Source organism: Nyctereutes procyonoides, unplaced genomic scaffold (assembly GCF_905146905.1).
Source record: "Nyctereutes procyonoides isolate TBG_1078 unplaced genomic scaffold, NYPRO_anot_genome, whole genome shotgun sequence".
Lineage (NCBI taxonomy): Eukaryota > Metazoa > Chordata > Mammalia > Carnivora > Canidae > Nyctereutes > Nyctereutes procyonoides.
In genome coordinates this window covers 27,866,734-27,889,478 of record NW_026575120.1, presented here as the reverse complement: position 1 = coordinate 27,889,478, position 22,745 = coordinate 27,866,734, and the positions used below count along the sequence as shown (strand labels likewise).

Here is a 22,745-nt window from a genome sequence, read left to right as displayed (position 1 = left end):
CCCCCTGGCTCAAGGGAGGGCACCCAACAGCAAGTATGTGCATCCGACCACCACCCGGGTGCTCACAGGTGTGCCTAGTGGAGTGGGGCAGGAGCTCAGGGGACGGCTGGCTCTCCTGGCTCTCGGACGGAGACTGAGACTGAATTTACATCGCACCCAATGAAGTGGAAGGCCCATCATCTCTGAGCTTCAGGGGAGGGAGGCCTTGGGCGCGGCAAGGGGCTGGGCCAGGCCCAGAAGAGTTGCTGCAGTGCCTCATGGCTGACCTCTGCTGGCCAGGCGGGCATCACGCACACAGCCAGCAGAAAGCCAGGCACCAACTCCCAGAAGCAGTTTAATTCCCCAGATCTCCAGGGACAGACATCCCTTCGTACTTGCAGGAAGCACAAGGCAGGATGGCTGGAATCTAGTCCATTAGGAAGCAGAAGGCCAGCCTAACAGCACCGCAGGTCGGCCCCAGAATCCAGTCCGGCCAGGGTGGGAAGCCAGTGTTTGCACCCCACACAGCGCTCAGCCCTGGTGAGGCTGCTCAGATGACTTCAGGAAGGCACCGCTGTGGGTCTGCGTCTCTCTTTTCTGTGCCTGAAGCTGCGCAGGGGATTCTGGGTCTTGGCTTTCTGCAGGGCAAAGTTGCAGGTTAGCCGAGGGCATCGGACATCTGTCCGCCTGAATGGAGAAATGCTCAGGGAAATAAGAGGTGGGGCCTCTCAGCAAGACCCTACAGGCCACAAGCCAAGGACAGAGGCCGCCATGGTCACTGTCCATATTCCCCTAGGCTCCTGCCTTCCTCCTCCTCCCACCCCCTGGAGTGGAGAGTGGGCAGGGATGACAGAGAAGCGGACTGCCCTATGGTCCTGAAGCTGTCTGAGGCCCGGGGCGTGTCTGGCCCCCATGACTTGGACCTGCAGCCCAAGAGTTTAGGGCCAGGTCTTGAGGCTTCTCTCCTCCCTCCCATGGGCAAGGCGATGATGAAGGAGAAGGGGAGCCCTGCGGCGTGGCCGAGGCTGCAGGGGACATACCTTGACCTTCTTAGAGGCCAGTTTCTTCCGCTTCTTGTGAGGGCGGACGAGACCACGCAGAGCGGGAGGAACTGGAGAGACACATAGACTGAGCGGCGGCCAGCACCCTTGCCGCCCACACCCCCTGCAGCGGGCACCCTGAGCGCAGCAAGGTAACCCCACCCCAGAGTGGCCACCCCTGAGGTAAGGCTGCGGAGACTTTAACTAAGTCACTCCCCTGCCGAATTTAACTTGTAAAAACAACCTGGCAATAAAAAAAACCTTGCGTTTTTTAATGGAAAAAGTTACCCCTAAAACAAAACAAAAGCTTCCTCGTAACTTGGGTCATATACGGTCCGTGACAACAAACCCAGCACACCCTGGGTGCCTCTCCCCACGGCCTTCCTACACCCACCTGGCCACATGGTCACTGCTGTACCTGTTGCACCCCCCCACCCCCAGCCTCACCTATACCTGACCCTGATAGGGTATGCACACCCCGCCATCGCCCTCTCCCAACTCACCCCAAACCCCAGGCCCCCAGCCTCACACTCCTACCAAACACTTGGCTCCTATAAGACAGAGAACGGGGTTCCCTGACCCCATGAGATTGAGAGGCCTATTTTCTCCCTGCTGCCTGCCCGCAGCTCACTTGGTAACTGGCCTTATGCCCCCAGCATAGGCAGCACCACCTACTGCCCATGACCCTCCGCTGTACCCATGTGCCTCCTCCCCACAGGCCAGGTGCCATAGCAGGCCTACCTGGCCTCACTGCTAACTGTCTGCAGCAAGGGAGGTCTCCCACCTCCACAGATCCAGGGAGTGCATGCCCACCAGTTTAAGCTATGTATGGTAGCAGACACGTTTGCATCTGTGTCAGCCCACTCGCTCACCCAGGTAGTCAGGGACGTGACCCAGGTGAGGCTTCACTATGGCAGGGTGCAAGGGCAGGTCATGCCGCAGCAACTGCAGGTCCCGGGGGTTGTCCTCAAAGTACGTCTGCAGGAGAGATGGGCACACATGGGGTCAGCCTGCCTCCTGCGGCTCCACAGAGGGCCTTTGGGTGGGCACGTTGTGCATCTCCCGCCTCCCTAAGGCGCCGTGTCTGGGAGCACACTGCCTTTCCCATGGCAGCTGTGACCCACATGGATGCAAGGCCTTTGCCTAGGGCATCCCAGGGGCACTCTCCCCACAGCAATGCGTCCCAGGAACCAACTCCATGGCAGTGATTCTGTGTCCCCTGTAGACTCTGAGCCTCACCTTGAGCCTCTCTGAGTGCAGAAGCTCCTCCTTGATCTCCTTCAACCTCGCCTCTCGAATGGCCTGTTTGGTCACTGAGCGCATGGCATCCTGGGCGTAAACGACAAAAGTCAGAGTGGGGTGGGGGCAACAGTGGGGTGCTGCCCACTGGGTGCTCAACGGCAGGGGTCTGACCCGGGTCCCAGAAAGACTGGCCCCCCGCTCCACCCCCGCCCGAGACCCCGCTCACCCGGCAGCGATAGCGGAAACCCTCAATCTCTTCCATGCGGAACTGGTAGGGAAGCAGGACGGGGGCTCTGTTCTCTGTGGAGAGCACGGCAGTGAGAGAGCCCTAAAAAGCAGGCCTACCAGAGCCCCCCAGCCCACGCCTTCCCTGTGAGGAGCACACACAGTGAGATGCCCAGGGTAGCTGCCCCAGCCACAATGTCCTGCCCCTAGTCCGTGGTCCCTTGGGTGCCTGTCACAGCAGCACCAGAACCAGCCCACCTCCCCAGTTCCTCCCCCACGGCCACTCTGACTGTAAAGGCACCAAGACAACAGCCGAGGGCAGCAGAGAGTACCAGCATCTGCAGTCAGAACTGCCCCCAGCAGACTCAGCCACACACTAGGACGCTCACCGTTCACGACAAACCAGCGTCTCAACGTAGAAGCACCCCTCGTGCTCCCGCCAAGCAGTGCCCCCAGCCCCCCTTCTGCACGAGCCGGCAGTGTCCTTCCTGGACCCCCAACACGGGCACGAACGAGGCCCCTTTGGGGAGCTTCCTGGCTGGTCGGCAGCCCCACCTACACCTCTTCTGCCGGCCACTGCTCACCGCTTGGAACGGTGACAGCTATGCTGCTGTGGCATAACTGCTGGGAGGCCCGGGGGGCACCCGGATCTAAGCCCAGCAACTTAGAAGTCAGAGGCCCCCAAGATCCCCACAAGATCCTTTCCTGAGACACCACCAATCCCGTCCCCATCTGTCAAATCCCACTCCCCTCCCCTGGCCCTTCTGCTCCTTGACTCTGAGCCTCAGCTTGCTCATCTGTGGGGACACTCCCTGCCCCCCTAGGGTGGGAGGAGGATGGAGGAGAGAGGAGACAGACAGCAGGGCTGAGCAAGGGGTACCGCCATCACCACCGCTGGGTCTAAAGCGTTGCTGGAAGAGCGCTGAGTGCTTACCTCCACTAAGAAGCTCCTCGATCGTGTCCAGGTGGGACTGCTCAGTTGGCAGCACGAAGGTCAAAACCATGCCAGGGTTGTTGGCACGTGCCGTCCTGTAAGAACAGATGACCCAGCCTGAACCTTCTGGCCTGAAGCCCATGGTCCCCGTGCCTGCACACCATGCCCCCGCTCTCCCACCTGCCAGCTCGATGGATGTAGGCCTCAGGGGTGGGAGGCAGGTCAAAGTTGAGCACAGCAGACACATGGTGGAAGTCTATACCCCGGGCCACGCCTGCCTCCGGATCAGAGGCCCTGTGAGGAGATGTCCCAACGTCAGATTGACCCCCCTCCCTCCAGGTTGCAACGTCAAGCCATTTAATCAGCAAAATCACTCAATAAAGCCTTACACAAGACTAGAAGACTCTGATAGTTTGGAACCCTGAAACCAGGGCCACTTAGAAACCATTGGACAAGGGTGGCCAAATGATTGCCCTGACCCCAGTGCTGGGGGGAGAGCAGAACTCACTGCTACACAAGACAACCCCAGATCCATTCCTGGCCAGACGGCCTGCTAGGCAGAGACTGGAACTCCCGATCCCTTGGGAAACCTTCCTCCTTGTGGGTCAGAGCTGCACGTGCAGGACGGTTCACCAACAATCTGCTACACTTGGCCCTTCCCACTGTCCCAGAGCGCATGCATGCACACCCTTCACTATCCTCTAGACCCTGGCAACAGAGCGAGGGCTCTGTGGGCCGTGGTCAGCAGCAAGGCCCCAGCACCAGACTCCTTGCTCAGGACACTGGTTTCACCACCTTCTGAAAGGCTGAGAAAACAGGTCTCCCTGCAGTGCACCACGAAAGGGAAACACCAGCACTCACCTGTCCCCCCGGGATCCTCGGCCCCGACGCCTGCCCTTGACTAGGGATCCCAGGACTTCAGCATCAGTCGCTATGACACAGTCATAGAAACCCTGGTTGAACTGTGAAATAATGTGGCACCTACAGCCCAAGAGCAGAGAAAGGATCAGCCCCCAAAGCCAGCTGAAGGGCCCTCCTACCCCCAACATCATCATGACTGTATTCTGACTCTTCCTCTTCCAGCTCTGCTCCTGCTTCACCTTTGGGCCTCAGCTAAAGACAATGTGACAGCAGGAATCTCAGAGCTATGACACGGAAAGCCAATGAGAAGCACTCAAGCCCAGCCCACAGGCTGGGCTCTACCTCCCACTTTAGACACAGGAGCAGCCCCCGTGTCTCTCCTTCTCAGTCCCCTGCTTCAGTGCTTCTCAGCCAAAGCGCCAGAGCGGACAAACCTGGAGCACAGTGGGAGCTCTCCGTTGAGCACGCATGCCGGGATGCTGAACTGCTCCAGGAAGAGGCGCAGCCGATAGCTCCGCTCCAGGGTGTTGACAAAGAGCAGGCACTTGCCACGAATCAACGACAGCTTGAGCAGGGCATACAGCAACAGGAACTTGTCTTCCTCTGTCTCGCAGACCACCTGGAACTGCCGCAATTGGTCTGGCCCAGGCAGCTGGGACTCCTGCAGCTTGAGAGTGACCTACAGGAGGTAGGTGCCCCGAGGTCAGGGAAGAGGAGAAAACAGAAGAACTACTGACAGCTGCTGGTCCAAGCCAGGGCACAAACGTGTTAGGGCAGAGCACCTGGTGTCCCCTCTGGTCCAGTGATGTGAGGACTCAATGTACCCTGACTGTGGTATACAGAGAATGTACAGTTACAACATGCCGGGGGCCCAGAACAGAAAGAAACACACGATAAGCAACTGCAGTGAGAAGGAGAGCCCCAAGGCAGCCATCTCTCAGGACTCAAGCTCACGTACAGCGAGAGCTTTGACCGTGCTGCTCAAAGCAGCCTTTCTGACTCTTGAGGGTCCCAATTCAGGCCTTTATGTAAAGAAGCATTGTTTGAACCACTACCTGCAAACATCTGCAAATATGCAGTGACCGTAAGAAGATGGCACTGTAGATGACCACCAGTTTCCAGAGCCTCCAAAACATGAGCAACTACCCCCCCCCCCCCGAAAAACCAAAGAACTCCTTGGAAAGTTAACAATCACAGGCCAGTGGCTCCAGATGCTCCCACAGTGCCCTTACCGGATTATGAAGTACCAGCTCCTTGAGTGCTTGCACATCCTCGTTAAAAGTAGCTGACATCAAAAAAGCCTGGTAAATCCGAGGCAAGTGACTAGAAAAAAAACAGCCTGTCAGATCCCAGCCCTAGGCCCTGGTGTCTACTCACAGCCCCACACACCTCTTCCTTACCAGAGAAGACCTTTGAGTTCTTCCTCGAAGCCAAAGGAGAAAAGAAGGTCAGCCTCGTCCAGCACCAGCAGCTCCAGGGAGTCTCGCAGAACCAAACTATCCTGCTGCAGGTGGTTTAAAATGCGAGATGGGGTCCCCACCACGATGTCAGGCTTCTCCATCAGCACAGCTCTGCAAGCAGCAGACACCTCCGTGTTGGGAAGCACACAGCCACTCATGCCCCCACCACCACCGCACGCTGGCCGCGCCTCCTGCTGCACGGAACCCAGCAAACCTGATCCCGCATCCCCATCCCGCATCCCCGTGCAGGTCATCCCTCTAGGGCTCTGTGGCTCTCACTCACCGCTGAGAGGCTGAGTCTTCAGCAGCTGAGACATCAGCCACCCGGATGTCTCGAGCACAGTAGGAAGCCAGCTGCTGAATCATGGACCGGGCCTGCCGTGCCAGCTCTTTGGTGGGCACCAGGACAAGCCCTCTTACAGCCTGCTCCACCGCAGAGCCTGTCTGCAAGAGCACCAACGACAGACTTCAGCCAGCCAGCCAGCGACCTCAGGGCCACCTGACCCAACCGCGGGGTCTTCCGCTCCACCACCCTGGCTGTGCTCTGACCAGCCCCTCGCTCACCTCCGCGCAGCCCAGAACGGAACGAAGGGGGGAACAGAGGGCCCCTCCCCCAGCACCGCCCGTCAGGGGACGCGGCTCGGCGGCGACCCGGGGCTGCACGGACTGCAGCCGGAGCGCTCGGGGGTGCGGCTCCCGCTCCGAGCGGGGGGCGTGTCCGCCCTTTACAGCCGGAAAACACAGGGCAGCGCTCACGTCGTGGCAGCGGCGCCCGGAGCAGGGCCAGAGCGCGGAGCACACACACCGCACCCCGGGGCGGCCTTCGGGGGCCCCGGAGCCCCCCGTCCCTCCCCCACGGTCGCCCCAGGAGCGCCCCGCCCCCACCCACCGCCTTCCGCTGGAGCAGCAGCTGCAGCGCAGGAATGGCGTAGGCGGCCGTCTTCCCCGAGCCGGTGCGCGCCCGGGCCAGCAGGTCCTTCCCCTCCAGGGCCAGCGGGATGGCCTTCTCCTGGATCAGCGTGGGTCGCGACCAGCCCAGGTCGGCGACGGCCTAGAAGACACGACGCGCGGCTCAGGCGGCGCCCCGCCCCCAGGCTCGTGGGCCCGGCAGCTCGTCCCTCCCGGTACCTGCAGCAGCCGTGGGTCGAGGCCCATGTGCTCGAAGCCCACCGCCTCTGGGTCCGCCATGCTGCGGCTCTGCGGGGGCGGTGCGTACGCACGGCAGGAAGGGGCCGACGGCGAGCGGCGCAACCACCAATCAGCGTCCCGGGAGCTGCCCCCCGGAAGTGCTGGCGCCCGGCTTCCGGCGTCCGGGCGGGCATCTGCGGCTGCAGTGGTTCGCGGGGTCCGGGGTCGGTCTCTGCGTGCCTCGCTCAGCGGCTGCCAGCGGCTCTACCTTCTGCCCGCGGCTCTTTCGCCAGCCTGGCCGTCGGAGCTGCGCCGGCTCTGCCCATCTTGCTCGGCCCGGCGGACAGTGCAGACACCTGGGACGGACCGACCGACCGATCGATCCTACCGCCGGGGCCCAGCCCGAGACTCCCGCCCCCCGCAGCCTGACAGCCTCGGTGCAGCTCCCCCCCCCCCGCCCTGCCCCGTCCCTACCCCTGGAGCCCAGCCCGAGACTGCCCCCCCCCCGCCAGCCTGACAGCCTCGGTGCAGCCCCCCCCCCCCCCGCCCTGCCCCGTCCCTACCCCTGGAGCCCAGCCCGAGACTGCCCCCCCCCGCCAGCCTGACAGCCTCGGTGCAGCGCCCCCCCTCCGCCCTGACCCGTCCCTACCGCCGGAGCCCAGCTCGAGACCCGCCTCCGCAGCCTGACAGCCTCGGTGCAGCCCCCCCCCCCCGGCCTGACCCGTCCCTACCCCTGGAGCCCAGCCCGAGACTGCCCCCCCCCCCGCCAGCCTGACAGCCTCGGTGCAGCCCCCACCCCCCGCCCTGACCCGTCCCTACCCCTGGAGCCCAGCCCGAGACTGCCCCCCCCCCGCCAGCCTGACAGCCTCGGTGCAGCGCCCCCCCTCCGCCCTGACCCGTCCCTACCGCCGGAGCCCAGCTCGAGACCCGCCTCCGCAGCCTGACAGCCTCGGTGCAGCCCCCCCCCCCCCCCCCGGCCTGACCCGTCCCTACCCCTGGAGCCCAGCCCGAGACTGCCCCCCCCCCCGCCAGCCTGACAGCCTCGGTGCAGCCCCCACCCCCCGCCCTGACCCGTCCCTACCCCTGGAGCCCAGCCCGAGACTGCCCCCCCCCCCCGCCAGCCTGACAGCCTCGGTGCAGCGCCCCCCCTCCGCCCTGACCCGTCCCTATTCCCAGGGGCCCAGACCAAGGCGCAGCTCATCCTCATCCTCCCTGTGTTCACTCTTAACAAGGAAATCAAAAACCATTGTATAAACATTCAAAGAAACTTAAGTCAGTTATCGTTGGACTGTTCTACACCATCCAGAATTAGAACATAAGGAACACGTAGTTTTAAAAATACTTTAAGAATATTAATGACAGGGACGCCTGGGTGGCTCAGCGGTTGAACATCTTGCCTTTGGCTCAGGGCCTGATCCAGCAGTCCCAGGATTGAGTCCCACATCCGGCTCCCTGGGTCTGCCTGTGTCTCTGCCTCTCTCTGTGTCTCATGAATAAATGAATAAAATATATTTTTAAAAATGTTAATGATAAAACCTAGAAGACAAACTTCCAGATCGTTTTGTAAGTAAAAGTAGGTACATACAGGAAATGGTATAGGACACACGTATGGAAAAAAAAGAGAAAGCGCTAGTTCTGTAGGTCAAATAAGCAATGTGGTTAAATATAAATAAAACCATGAAATAAAAAGTCAAGAGCGGGCAAGTTTATTTTTTTTAAAGGTCTTGAATATCTTCTCTTTTTTTTAAATAATTTTTTAAATTTTTATTTATTTATGATAGTCACAGAGAGAGAGGCAGAGGCAGAGAGAGAGGCAGAGGGAGAAGGAGGCTCCATGCAGGGAGCCCGATGTGGGATTCGATCCCTGGTCTCCAGGATCGCGCCCTGGGCCAAAGGCAGGCGCCAAACCGCTGTGCCACCCAGGGATCCCAAGAGCGGGCAAGTTTAATACCACACAAGGGCAGAAGGGCAGGATACCAAGATGCTCCAGTTCGATCCTAGGAGCTGAGAAACAGCTACTGTATCTCTTCAAAGGATGCCCCGCCAGTGGCCTACATGGCCGACCTCTGGGAGTGGCCCAGCGACCACCCAGCTGTTCCCCCACCCATGGATGCCTGGCAGCTGGCAGCCTGGGCCTGCCTGCTGATGTCCCCCGCAAAGGCCAGGGGCCTTTTCTCCACCTCCCTCCGTGCCTCCCCTCTGCCCGCAGCCTCTTACTTCATCTCAAACACAGCTACTACAACACATTTTATTTCACTGGAAAAATCTGTATGAAGAACCAAATGTGGTTCCTGTGAAGAAAACATTTAGCACAGCTTAAATAAAAGGAAGGTGGGAGGGTAGGAGGGCCCTGCCTGTGCTGGCTCTGGCACTACCTCGCTCTGGGGCCCAGTGATTGAAATCCCAGTGTCCCAGGGAAGTCTCGGCCCTCACAGTAGGCCTTGGGAGCACCTGTCAGGTGTGAGCCCTGCTGTGGCCCTTAGCTAAAACGTATGGATACACAGAATGCAGACAAGGCTGCAATGCTGGTCATACACAGGCAGGAGCACTTCAACCAGGAAGTAAAATATATATAATTTATCAAAAAATAGTTCTAATATATAGAAAAACATCTCAATCCTCCGAGGCCTCTGCCCTTCTTAACATTCACAAAGCCACTGAGCTAACCCAGGACTGGCGAGGGACAGTGAGGCAGGGCCTCCCCGGTGGGGCATTTCAGCCACCTACCGCCTAAGTAAACAAAAAGAAGTTAAAGGAAGGGCAGAGGATTTTTCACTTGCTCTTTTTTGTGACAGGATGGAGTGGAATCACTGGAGGTGAGAAGCAAGACTTAGTCCCAGGGCAGTTTCGACTCTGAACAGGCCCCAAAACAGACCTCTGAAAACCCGGACCAATGTCCTGGGTCCTCGTGAACCAGTGTGAACGAGTGGCTGATGTGAATGCTTTGTTGCCATGGAACCAATGTGGCTTATATACTGTTTTCATTTTTTTTCCCTCAAAATCCACGTGGATAAGGTATCAGGTGGGGAAAGTACCAAGTAATTGAGGTGATGGGGAGGGATCATATGGAGAGGATACTACACCAGCTTCTTGGCCTCAAAGAAGCTTTTGAGGTGACGCATCTGCCAGATTCCAGTGAGGAGGAGGATGGCTGTCTGAGCAATGGACCACCACAAGACCCTCTGGTTGGTGCTCTCACTGGTGAGACGGAAGCGCTCTTCACGATACTGCGTGGGACAACGAGCCAGGATTAATATGCAAGAAAAACGGTTCCCACTGTCATGAGACCCCTCCCTCCTGCATAGAATTCGACTTTGGGACCAAATGCCTGCTGAAACGCTGCCCCAGGCTCCCCAGGCAGCACCCCAGGAGAGGGATGTGCTGCCCCCCCCCAGGAGCTGCGCTCTCCTCACACTGTCCACCCCAGTCTCGGTGGCTGAGCTCCCGGGAAGGACATGCCCTATGCAGAGACTTCCAGCAAGCACAAAGGTCAACTGCCACGTCTCTGTACAGTGATATGTGCTCACCCTCTGGTAATCCTGCTCCTTCTGGATCTGTTCCACTTGATCCAACAGCTGGCGAGCTCGGAGCTGGAGCTCGGTCAGTTTGTCCTTGGCAGCGATCTCGGGGTAGTTGTTGGCATGCTCCCCAACCTGGATGTCCAGGTGCACGCGCTACAAAGAAAGGGGGTTGGAGCCCCAACGCCCTGAGGTCAGAAGCCCTCCGACTCTCAGTTCTGGGCTAGGGAACCTACTCCACCCCTGGCTGTGGGACAGAAGTGCAGCACCTGTCTCTTTGATTGTCCCTGGTCACAAAGGGTCACAAGTGACGGTGGCCATTCACTCAAAACTTGGTGGAATCGGGGACAGCTTCCGGGATGTGACCGGAGAGGCCCTTCTCTTACCAGTCTGCCACCAGCGAAGAGAGCCATCCTGGTGGAATTGGAGTGCAGGCAGATCTGATGGTCGCCGGGCATGTGGGAAGTGAAGGTGAAGCGGCCCTCGGAGCCATACTGTCGGGACAGCACCACCTGCAACGGAGCACACCGTGACAGGCGCTCGCTGCCCTGTCCCCACACGTCTCCCGGAGCTGCCCCGACCCCGCACGTGCCCCGGAGCGGAGCCGCCCTGCCCCTGCGCGTCCCTGGCCCCGCAGGTCCCCCGGAGCTGCGCGGACCGCTGCCCTACCTTGCCCTCGGGGTCCTTCACCTCCACGTGCATGCCCAGGCCGGGGGTCGAGGGCAGGAAGACCTCCTTCTGCTTGTCCCACATCTGCGTGCGGTAGTTCCCTGCGGAGCACACACAGCCGTCACGACCCGCCTGCTCCGGCCGGCTCCCACTCTCCGCGGGGCGCCGCGGCCGCGTCTGGGAGACACGCAGGCCCTGTCCTCCCTCGCCCCGCCTGACCGATGACCATGGTCTCGTCGGGGATTTCCTCGATGAAGCAGCGCTTCTCGGTCTCGCCGATGTGGAAGTAGAGTCCCCGGGCGCCAGCTGCGCACAGCGCGAGCAGCAGCAGCGCCGGTCGCCCCATCGCCCGCCGCCACCCGCCAGACACCTGCCAACGCGCGCCCGAGGCCCGTCGCGCATGCGCGCGCCCGAGCCCTGGTCCAGGAGACGCAGCTGGGCCAGGCGCTGAGTGCGCATGCGCTCTGGCGGCCGCTCTGCGTCCGTCTCGCTCCGCCCGTCTTCCAGGCCAGGCAGCTCTGCCGAGAGGAGAGTGCGCATGCGGGGGACGCCCGGGGCCCCTTTCCGCTTTCCGGGAGCGATGCTTTGCCCGACGCCTACCTACGCGTTTCCTCCGCCCTGCGCGCGTGCGCAAGCCTCTGCCCGGCTTCCCGGAGAGGCCGCGCAGCCAGCGTCGGAGCGCGCATGTGCGGGTTCGTTCGCGCCCCGCCCCTCCGCGGACCGGACCTGGTGGGACTTCCCTCTGGACCCGGGTCGCGGGGGGCAGAGTGTCCCAGGCGGGAGAAGGAAGGGCATGGGGGAGGGGTCCAGCACTGGGGTAGGAGTCTGGGGACGAGGGAGCCCGCGCGGGAGGCGGGCCGGGGAGCGGCCTGAACTGGTGGGGCTGTGACCGCCGGGCGTGACCTGCGACCCTGCGGTTGTGCTGGGCTTTTCCTAACACTTGCGTGCGTGGTAGGCACCCCCGGGGCGGGGGGTGCCAGGGACTGCGCTGACCTCCACGAAGATGCGTGGAGCGGGGACAGATGCGACAAGGGTCCCTTCGTCGTTTCAGTGGACACCGCGGGCCTCGCGACTTTCCGGCCAGCTGTCGGGCTGCCCCCGCCCCGTGCCCCAGGTGAGGCCTGCGAAAGCCCTGGCGCCGCGCTCGACGCTGCTCTTTCTCCCATAAGCGCTGGGACGGAGCCAGAACAGCATCCTGGCCAATAAAGGCCGTTCCAGACGCAGCAGTTCTGAGGACCCAAAGCTCCGTTTACAGCTGTCTCCTCCAGAAGCTGGAAATGGGGGTCTGGCATAGAGCCCCTTGATTTTAAATATGGGCGTTTAGCTCAATTGCGTCTACTGGGATGGACAACAGTGTGGCCTCATTCTGCATCTCATCTCCGTTCCAACCTGGGGTACCATCTGGGGTTAAGGGACCTGACCTGCATGCTGTTGCGGCTTCCCCAACCCAACCGCCCCCCCCCCCCATGAACAAACTGGTGCAAAAGGAGACTGAAAATCTGAGCTAAGAAACGGGGGGAGAGTTCGGAAAACAATGAGTGGGGTCAGGTGGCGTGTTTGCCGGGCCTGGTCACACCACCTCTCCTCTGGGGCACAGGGAGCCCAACACCAAACCAGAACATCATTGCTGGCCATAGAATCACAGCAGAGCATGGGTGAAGCTTTGCTTTAAATTTCTCATAATTTCCAAAAACTGAATAGTTAGAATGAACTTTCATATACTCATCACCCGCCTTCAACAAAAATCAACTTTTGCCAGCCTTGTTTCATTTCATTTCAGCATGTTTTTCCTAAAGTATATTAAAGTGCATTTTTTCTGCATATACATCATTTTGCCTATAAATACTTGAGTATCTGTAACGGATGAGGACTTTTTAAAATACCATATTCATGGGGCACCTGGGTGGCTCAGTGGTTGAGCCTTTGGCTCAGGTTGTGACCTCAGGTCCTGGGATCAAGTCCTGCATCGGGCTCCCTGCTTCTCTCTCTGCCTCTCTCCCTGTCACTCGTGAATACATCTTTTTAAAAAATTTAATACCGTATTAACATCCAATGAGGTTAAGTAATCCTTTGATGTCCCCTAATACTTAGCATATGTACAGTTTCTCCCATCGTCTCAGGCTTTAGATTGTTTAATCAGTGCAAATAAGGTAAATTCACTGGGTCAGGGACATAGCTTCTAAATCTCCATGGTTGATGACCACAGTGCTGTTTCTTACTGAAGCAGCTAGACCCCTGGGCCAGAATCCTTTACATTCTGGATTGGGCAGATTGTATCTTCGCGTGTCATTTCACATGTGTGTCTGTCCCTGCGGTATCTTGTAAACCATTAGATCCAGAACCAGGGAGGATTTGCAGTAAAACTAAATGTGTCTGCATATGTTGCAATCATTACCCCTTAACGTTCAGATCATAAGATTTCCAAGCTCTCTGTGCCCTTTTAACATAACCCCAGTAGTCTTAAGTGGTTTCCTGGTTTTCTATTTTGTACACTGCCTGCCCTACACACAAAATCTGCCATTTACGGGGGCGCCTGGGTGGCTCGGTGGCTGAAGCACCTGCCTTCAGCTCGGGTCATGATCTCAGAGCCCCAGGATCAAAGCCCTGCATTGGCTCCCTGCTCAGCAGGGAGTTTGCTTCTCCCTCTTACTCTGCTGCTCTCTCTGCTCATGCTCTTCCTCTAATCTCTTTTTTTAAAGACCTGCCATTTATCCAAGGAATCCTGATTCACTTTGGTGAGAAATGGTATTTACACTTCTAGTTTTTTTTTTTTTTTTCAAGAGAACCCTAAAATTTGTCCTAATTGATGGGTAATCTTAAAGAGATTGCATTACCCACAGTAGAAAATCTACAGTAGGTCATCTAAATCCCCAGGCCTGAAAACTTTTCCCCTCAACAGTGGTGGGTAATTTCTGTCAACATTTTCCTAAGCCAGTTGCCCCTTCACTCAATATCACTGAGCAGCTATTATTGTGTCTTTGTTCTAAACTCTGGGGACACAATGGTGAACAAGACAAAAATCCTTGTCCTCATGGGTTTATTTTGATTACTGCCCTTCAATACAATATAGCATGTCAGATTGAGATAGGTGTCAAGGAGGAAAATGCAGCAGGGAAGAGGTTAGGGACTGTAGTGGGTTGAATGGTGCCCACCCCCAAAAGACGTATCATGTGTCGAAATCTCTGGAACCTGTGAATGTGACCTTACTTGGAGTCTTTCCAAATGTAATCAAGGACTAGATGCAATAATCCTGGATTATCCACGTGGGCCCTAAACCCAGTGACCAGTGTCTATCACAGAGACACCCACACACCCATAGGATGACTGATATAAAAACCAGAAAGAAGGGGCAGCCCTGGTGGTGCTGCGGTCTGGCGCCGCCTGCACCCCGGGGTGATCCTGGAGACCCGGGATCGAGTCCCACATCGGACTTCCAGCATGGAGCCTGCTTCTCCCTCTGCCTGTGTCTCTGCCTCTCTCTTGCTCTCTATGAATAAATAAATAAATCTTAAAAAAAGAAAATAGGGATTGGTGAGGATGTGGAGAATTAAAACCTCATGAACTGTGTGCAGCATCATATGTGGTACAACCACTATGGGAAAGAACATGGGTGTACAAGAAATTAAAACTAAAACTACCATATGACCCAACAGTCCCATTCTGGGTAGATCTCTAAAAGCACTGAAGAAGAAAAAAAAATTAAAAGCAGTGAAGATAGGACCTTTATTATTTTTTTTTTAAGATAGGACCTTTAAAAGACACAAAAGCACTATTCACAGTGGCCAACAGTAGAAGCCACCCAAATGTCCATTGATGGATGAGCAGATGAAAAGTAAACAAAAGTGGCATATACACATCACTGAACATCATTCAGCCTTCAAATGGGAAGGAAATCCTGCAGTGCCACAGCATGAATGGACCTTGGGGACATGATGCTCAGTGAAATAAGCCTGTCACAAAATACATGCTGTATGATTCCACTTACAAGAGGGTAAATAAAGGGGGGGAAGGAGGTAGGGAGGGAAGGAAGGTAGGGGAGGGGTAGGGAGAAGGAGAGTTGTCTAATGGATAGTTTCAGATTTGTAAGACGAAAACAGTTCTGGAGATCTGTTCCACAACATAATGTCACTGAACTGTACACTTAGAAGAGAGAGATGTACAGATAAAAGGACATGGCCATGGGATCACAGAGGTAGACATTGGACAGAATGCAGCCACAGCCATGGATGCCTGGAGCCACCAGAAACAAAGAGAAACAAGCAAGAAAATCTCTCCTCCTAGAGCCTCTGGAGGGAGTACAACTCAGCTGACGTCTTCATTTTGGACTTCTTCTCTCTAGAATCTCATAACACATTTCTGTTGTTTTATTTTTTTATTTTTATTATTATTTTTAATTTATTTATGATAGTCACACAGAGAGAGAGGCAGAGACATAGGCAGAGGGAGAAGCAGGCTCCATGCACCGGGAGCCCAATGTGGGATTCGATCCTGGGTCTCCAGGATCGCGCCCTGGGCCAAAGGCAGGCGCCAAACCGCTGCGCCACCCAGGGATCCCATTTCTGTTGTTTTAATCCACCATGTTTGTGGTAATCTGTGGCAGAGACCAATATAGGAAGTGTCTGGTTAGCAGCAGGGTGGGGTACAACAGTGTGGCAAAAGGTGGCTCATGGAGAAGATGCCATGTAAGAGAGGCCTGGGGCGCCAGCCACATAGATACTTTAAGAAAGAGGAAGAGCCCCACCTCAAGTGGAAGGTCAGAGGAGCAAGCCTTGGGGGCGGGGGACAGTTGGAGGAAATTGGAAGTGGGTGGGCCTCTTAGGCCACTTCAAGGACTCCAGCAAAGGAGAACCCCTGATCAAGGAATGACTTGATCTGATTTGAAAATTATGATCCTGTCCAAACAGCTGATACTATAAAATCATAGGATCAAAATGCTGTTGTAGGTAGTGTTCAATCTAAATCAGGTCTTCTGGGATCCCAGGGGGCTCAGTGGTTTAGCGCCACCTTTGGGCCCAGGACGTGATCCTGGGGTCACGGGATCAAGTCCCACGTCAGGCTTCCTGCACAGAGCCTGCTTCTCCCTCTGCCTATGTCTCTGCCTCTCTCTCTCTGTGTCTCTCATGAATAAATAAATCTTAAAAATAAATAAATAAATAAATAAATAAATAAATAAATAAATAAATAAATAAATAAATCAGGTCTTCTGTCCCATCTTGCAGTTCACAGAAAATTGAATCCAGAATATGGAGCAAATGGCTTCAAACTTCCAAACACTGAAGAGAAACAAAAGTGAGGGAAATATATTGAAAACCTGTGAAAAGAAAGGACGAGAGAGGCTGGGAACACTGCATGAGGGTGGGCACCCCTGGGCCTGAGTGAGCCAGAATGTCTGTCCAGCCCTCCTCCTGCTGCCATCTGCAGGCTGTCCCTTCTGCGAAGCAGTGGGACGCGCTTCCCCGCCAGGAACCTGGCCTGGCGCTGTGGCCTGCGCTGCCGAATCCACGGCAGTGCAGCCACCAGGGTCCACCCCTGGGAGCTTGGCGGTAATGAGTCTCAGCCTGCCCTGGGAGGCCAGCAGCCACTGGGAGGAGGCTGATTGGATTGATTGGATCCTCCAATCGGCCTCCTCCCAGTGGCTGTTCCCCCCACCCACCCCCAGTTCCAGAGAGGCCGCCCTGGCCAGTACCACAGTGGACAAAGGTAAGCTATCCCCACCAGAACCATGCTGTCCAATTATGCAATTGGTAAAAATGAGGGCACTCTCTATGAACTGATATGGAAAGATATGCAGCATGGAATGCCCAGTTATGACAGCGAGTGTGCAGTAAGCTGCTAGCGTGGCGGGTTACCTACAGTAACACCCAGTCAGCCAGCACACGTCAGGATGGTTGGACTGATTCAAGTGCAGACACACTTTCCTGGTTGCTCCATGGCCATGCCCCAGTCCCTGGGTTCTCTCTACCTCCGCTGTCTACCCCAAGAAAACAGACACCTCACTGTCCTGTGATCCAATGTATACAGAGTTGCCCCTGGCAGGGGATGGGGTCTGGCAGACCAGCAGATAATCAAGTGGGTGCAAACTACACATCTTTCAATGTCTTACTGATTTCTGAACCATGTGAATGTCACGTATTTAATAACGTAGAAATTTAAAACTTTTTCAAAGAAAAAAAATGAATGGAAATTTTCTTGGCGGCTTTCCCCCAAATGAATCAATAATAATTAATTCAGAATTTTTAATATAATGCCTATTAACATTAGCCTTTGAGTTTTTTTTTTTGAGTTTCATTTAAAAATGAATTAAGTCTTTCTTAGCTTTATTAAGGTATAGTTGATATAAAAAAATTACATACATTTCATGTACTATCTTGATGACTTTGGGACATATGCACACTCATCATGCCATCACAACCAAATACTAAACATATCCTCATATCAAAATAAATGAGTAATTCTTGTACAATATTAAAATATATATATACAAAGTTTAAAAACTAAAGCAGGGACGCCTGGGTGGCTCCGCGGTTAAGCATCTGCCTTTGGCTCAGGGCGTGATCCTGGAGCCCCAAGATTGAGGCCCTCGTTGGGCTCCCTGCAGGGAGCTTGTTTTTCCCTCTGCCTGTGTCTCTGCCTCTCTCTCTGTGTGTCTCGTGAATAAATAAAATCTTCTAAAAAATAATAAAAATAAAAACTAATGCAGTGCTACCACCATTCTGTTTTCTGGATTCCAGGGGCTGCCAATTGCTAGCTTGTTGGTTTGTCCTAGAATGTCAGCTCTGTGACAACACAGAGCCCGTCTCCTGGGTTTGCCTCGTCCCCAGAACCTAGGGCCAACTGGTACAAACATTTTTGAATGAATGCAGAACGTACACTTGATGAAAAAGCACACAGAGGGGATCCCTGGGTGGCTCAGTAGTTTAGCGCCTGCTTTCGGCCCAGGGAGTGATCTTGGAGACCCGGGATCAAGTCCCACATCGGGCTCCCTGCATGGAGCCTGCTTTTCCCCTCTGCCTGTGTCTCTGCCTCTCTTTCTCTGTGTCTTTCATGAATAAATAATTTTTTAAAAATCTAAAAAAAAAAGAAAGAAAAAGCACACAGAGCAAAACCCATAGGATGCAGTGAACACAGTGTGCAAAGGAAAATTGTAGCTGCAAATGTCTACATTAAAGCAAAAGATAGATAGCAAGTCAATAACCCAACTTTGCACTTTGAGAAACAAAAAAAGAGAAGAGCAAACTACACCCAAAGCTAGTGGAAGGAAAGAATAATAAAGATTTAAATAGAGATCAAGAAAAAGAATAGAAAAACAACAGTCTGTGGAAGTAGAAGTTACTTCTTTGAAAAGATCAACACTAACAAACCTTATGTTAGGTTGACAAAGAAAAAAAGAGACATAAATCATTAAAATCAGAAATGGGCAATAGAGACATTACCAGTGACTTCACAGGAGTTAAAGGGAAAATCCCTTGAAACACACATTACCTAGAGCGACACAGTAAGGACAGGCCCAGGACCAGGTGCTTTGCTGTTGAATTCCACCAAACGTGTAAAGATGTATCCCCAATCCTGCATAAACTTCTGGACAAACTGAGAACATGCCAGCATCACACTGATGCTAAGACCAGACAAAATATCACAATAAAAGAACATTAGACCAATTTCACTTACAAATACAGATGAAAAAAACCTCAGCAAAATACTAGCAAATCCAAGAGTACATTAAGAGGAATGTATAACATGACCAAGGGGAATTTGTCCCATCCATGCAAGGATGGCTCAACAGAAGAAAATCTATGTCACAATAACATTAATAAAATGAAGGGAAGAAAAAAACACATGATTACTTCAACTGATACAGAAAAGGCATTTAACCAAAATCAAACACCCTTCCGTCATCAAAAACTCTAGGAAAATTAGGAATAGAAAGGAATTTCCTCAATATGATAAAAAGCATCTATGAAAATCCCATAGAAACATCATACTGAGCAGTGAAAGGCTGAAACGTTTCCCCTAACATCAAGAACAAGACAAGGAGGCCCAGGGCTTCCACTGCCATTCAAGACTGTCCTGGGTTTTCCAGTAAGATCAGTTAGACAAGAAAAACAGAACATATTCAAACCAGAAAGGAAGAAAAATTATGTTCACAGATGACATGATCCTACATATTGAAAAAAAAATCCCAAAGAATCCAAGAGAAAGCTACCAGACCTCATGAATGAATCCAGTAAAGTTGCAGGGCACAGTATCAGTACACAAAACACACCAGAAATGAACAATCAAAAGGAAATTAAGAGAGCAATTCCACCTACAAATGCTGCCCAGAACAAACACACCAGTAGTAACTTTAACCAAGGTACGAAGCTTATACCCTGAAAAGTAAAAATACTAAAGGAAATTAAAGAAGACTGGAAGACTTGATATAGCTAAGACCTCAATACTGCCCAAAGTGGTCTACCAATTTAACATTCCCTCTCAAAATTTCAACAGCCTTTTTTTTTTTTTTTGCAAAAGTGGAAAAGCTAATCCTTAAATTTATATGGAATTACAAGAGGTTCCAAATAGCCAAAGCAAAAAGAACAAAGTTGCAGAATTCACACTTAACGGATTTCAAACTTACTACAAAGCCATAGTAATCAAAACTGTGAGGTGCCGGCATAAAGACAGACATAGGAACCAATGGAATAGAATTGAGAGTCCAGAAATGAACTCAATTGATTTTCAAAGAGGGTGCGAAGTCCATTCAATGGGGAAAGAATTATCTCTTCAATAGATGGTGCCGGGACAGCTGGAGTTCCACACATAAAAAGATGAAGTTGAACCCCTGCCACAAATCAAACACAAAAAATTAACTCAGAATGGATAAACCACCTAAATATAAAGGCTAAAACCAGCCAACAGACACATGAAAAGATCCTCAGCATCACTGATCCTTAGGGAAATGCAAATCAACACCACAATGAGATACCCCTTCACACCTGTCAGGTCAGCTATTTCCACAAAGCCAAAAAATAACAGGTGTTGGCAAGGACGCAGAGAAAAGGAAATCCTCATGCCCTGTTGGTGGGAAAAGGAAATCCTCATGCCCTGCAAACTGGTGCAACCACTCTGGAAAACAGTATATAAGTTCCTTAAAAAAAAAAAAAAAAAAAAAAATTTAAAAATAGGGGCACCTGGGTGGCTCGGTGGGCGAAGCCTCTGCTTTCAGCTCAGGTCATGATCTCAATGTCCTGGGATGGAGCTCCCATTGCATCAGGCTCTGTGCTCAGAGGGGAAGCTGTTTCTCCCTCTCCCTCTGCCCCTCCCCCTGCTGGTGCTGTCAAATAAATAGAATCCTATTTAAAATTTAAGAACATTAACTTTAGAATTATAATAGAATTACCCTAAAATCCAGCAATTCTGGGTATCTATTCAAAGAAAACAAAAACACCAATCTGAAGATATATGCACCCCCTACATTCACTGAAACTTTATTCACAACAGCAAAGATACAGAAGCAACCTAAGTGGCCATCGACACACAGAAGGAGAAAGATGAGGTGGGGGGACGCACATGTGGGCGCACACATGTGAATGTTATTCAGCCATTAAAAACAATAAAATCCTACCATTTGCAACAACGTGGGTGGATCCACGGGTATTACAGAGTAAGTCGGAGAAAGACAAATGCGACTTCACTCCTGTGTGGAATCTATAAAGCAAAGGAACAAACAAAACAGACGCAGATTCAGACACAGGAAGCAAGCTGTTGGTTACCAGGGGTGGTGGAAGTGGTTGGGAACGGGCACAACAGGTGAAGGGGATTAAGAGGCACCTATTTTTCAGCGATAAATGTTGAAGGACAGCACAGGGAGCACAGGCAGCGACCCCCTCATAGCTTCGCATGACAACAGAAGGTAGACTATCGCGGGGATGGGTTTTTTTTTTTTTTTTTTTAAGATTTTATTTAAGAGAGACAGAGAGAGGGGGAGAAGGGGTAGGGAGAGGGAGAAGCAGACTTCCTGCTGAGCAGGGATCTGGGTCAGGACCTGGGACTCCCTCCCGGGACCCTGAGATCATGACCTGCGCTGAAGGCAGAAGCTCAACCAACTGAGCCACCCAGGCGCTCCTGCAGGGCTCCATTTCCTGATGTATAAAAATATCAAGTCACCATGGTATACACCTGAAATTAATGCTACACTCTAAAGGCAATTGTACTTCAATCAAAAAAAAAAGAAGATAATCACCCAGTTTTTTTTTTTATAAGATTTATTCATAGAGAGAGAGAGAGAGAGAGAGGCAGAGACACAGGCAGAGTAAGAAGCAGGCTCCATGCAGGGAACTGGATGTGGGACTCGATCCCGAGTCTCCAGGATCACATCCCGGGCTGCAGGAGGCGCTAATCCGCTGCGCCACCAGGGCTGCCCTCACCCAGTTTTTTTAAAAAGCTAAAGCCAAAAAAAAAAAATTAATTAATTAAAAAAAATAAATAAATAAAAATTAAAAAAAATAAAAAGCTAAAGCCAGGGTCCCTGGTTGGCTCCGCGGTTTAGCACCGCCTTTGGCCCGGGGTGTGATCCTGGAGACCTGGGATCGAGTGCCGCGTTGGGCTCCCTGCATGGAGCTTGCTTCTCCCTCTGCCTGTGTCTCTGCATCTCTAGTAAATAAATAAATAAAATATTTTTAAAAAAGGAAATAGGGCAGCCCCAGTGGCTCAGCGGTTTGGCACTGCCTTCACCCCGGGGTGGGATCCTGGAGACCCAGGATCGAGTCCCACGTCGGGCTCCCTGCATGGAGCCTGCTTCTCCCTCTGCCTGTGTCTCATGAATAAATAATCTTTTAAAAAAAGGAAATAATTAGTAACCAGAATGTAAGTTGGGACCTTCGCATCTTGCTGGTGGGGACGTGATGCGACCGTGGCAGGCGCTGGAAAACCCAGCTAGGGCTCCCCTCCCAGGTACACACACAGTAGGGGTGGACACCCGTCCCGCACTCCACGGGTGCTTGTGGGCCAACCTCACCGCAGCACCAGGCACAAAAGCTCAAACATGCAAACGACCCCAACAAGGAATGGGCACAGGAGGGGCAGAGGAGCCACAGGACGGACTACTCTCTGCTCGTAGAAACGAAAGGCAATCAGGTCGCCCGGGGGCTCAGCGGTTGCACGTCTGCCTTCAGCCCAGGGCGTGACCTTGGGGTCCTGGGTTCGAGTCCCGCGTCGGGCTCCCTGCATGGAGCCTGCGTCTCCCGCTGCCTGTGTCTCTGCCTGTCTGGTTAACAAATAAAATCTTTAAAAAACAAAACAAAACAATAAAGGGAATCCTGACCCCTGCTCCAACGTGGACCCACCTTCAGCACATGCTCAGTGAAACAAGCTCCGAGACAGGAAGCGCACCGCCGCACCCGCACGAGGCCCAGGGACAGGAGTAGCGAAGGGTACTGGGAGCGGTTACCGCTCGGACGGTCCCCACTGGCCCCCATCCCCAGGAATCCCCCGACCCCATGGTGGCCCAGCTGCCCGCGCACAGCGCTCTTCCTTCCTCACGGGAACGACCTCCGGAGGGAAACCGCACTCGCACACGCACTCGCCACTCCTCCCCCGGCGGCCACCCGGCGTCGGGGCCGCAGAGACCCAGCCCGCCCACTGCAGGCCCCCGGCCCACGCCACGACCACGCCGGCGCTGCTCTGTGACGTCAGGCCACGCCCGAGCGGC

The 22,745-nt window shown here is 53.8% G+C and overlaps 2 protein-coding genes and 1 long non-coding RNA gene across 3 annotated transcripts; all 3 read right to left on the bottom strand.

The window, feature by feature from the left end:
- Positions 1 to 321: 321 nt before the first annotated feature.
- On the bottom strand, positions 322 to 7,255 carry DDX56 (DEAD-box helicase 56). The gene is made up of 14 exons (XM_055335483.1): positions 6,870 to 7,255; positions 6,631 to 6,792; positions 6,025 to 6,185; positions 5,682 to 5,852; positions 5,514 to 5,604; positions 4,716 to 4,960; positions 4,282 to 4,401; positions 3,601 to 3,714; positions 3,421 to 3,515; positions 2,488 to 2,561; positions 2,259 to 2,348; positions 1,892 to 1,997; positions 1,020 to 1,090; positions 322 to 617 (listed from the first exon to the last, which is right to left on the bottom strand). The coding sequence occupies exons 1-14, from the start codon at positions 6,927 to 6,929 to the stop codon at positions 540 to 542; spliced, it is 1,638 nt and encodes a 545-aa protein (XP_055191458.1). The 5' UTR covers positions 6,930 to 7,255; the 3' UTR covers positions 322 to 539.
- A 1,848-nt stretch (positions 7,256 to 9,103) lies between these two features.
- Positions 9,104 to 11,471, bottom strand: TMED4 (transmembrane p24 trafficking protein 4). Its single transcript, XM_055334571.1, has 5 exons — positions 11,276 to 11,471; positions 11,057 to 11,157; positions 10,774 to 10,899; positions 10,397 to 10,543; positions 9,104 to 10,096 (listed from the first exon to the last, which is right to left on the bottom strand). The coding sequence occupies exons 1-5, from the start codon at positions 11,400 to 11,402 to the stop codon at positions 9,947 to 9,949; spliced, it is 651 nt and encodes a 216-aa protein (XP_055190546.1). The 5' UTR covers positions 11,403 to 11,471; the 3' UTR covers positions 9,104 to 9,946.
- A 5,807-nt stretch (positions 11,472 to 17,278) lies between these two features.
- Positions 17,279 to 22,490, bottom strand: LOC129516161 (uncharacterized). Its single transcript, XR_008665703.1, has 2 exons — positions 22,381 to 22,490; positions 17,279 to 20,743 (listed from the first exon to the last, which is right to left on the bottom strand). It is a non-coding gene; the product is annotated as an uncharacterized LOC129516161 (long non-coding RNA).
- Between the last annotated feature and the right edge of the window lie 255 nt (positions 22,491 to 22,745).

Bases quoted from the DNA above. Each gene is read 5' to 3' on its own strand.
- DDX56 (XM_055335483.1), bottom strand. From the start codon at position 6,929: ATGGCGGACCCAGAGGCGGTGGGCTTCGAGCACATGGGCCTCGACCCA. The intron at 5,853-6,024 runs GTGAGTGAGAGC...TGCTGCTTGCAG, and splicing joins GAAGACTCAGCCTCTCAGCG to AGCTGTGCTGATGGAGAAGC. The intron at 4,402-4,715 runs GTTTGTCCGCTC...CTTGGGCTGTAG, and splicing joins GAGCTCCCACTGTGCTCCAG to GTGCCACATTATTTCACAGT.
- TMED4 (XM_055334571.1), bottom strand. From the start codon at position 11,402: ATGGGGCGACCGGCGCTGCTGCTGCTCGCGCTGTGCGCAGCTGGCGCC. The intron at 10,900-11,056 runs GTAGGGCAGCGG...GCTCCGTTGCAG, and splicing joins TGAAGGACCCCGAGGGCAAG to GTGGTGCTGTCCCGACAGTA. The intron at 10,097-10,396 runs GTGAGCACATAT...TGTCCCACGCAG, and splicing joins AGGAGCAGGATTACCAGAGG to TATCGTGAAGAGCGCTTCCG.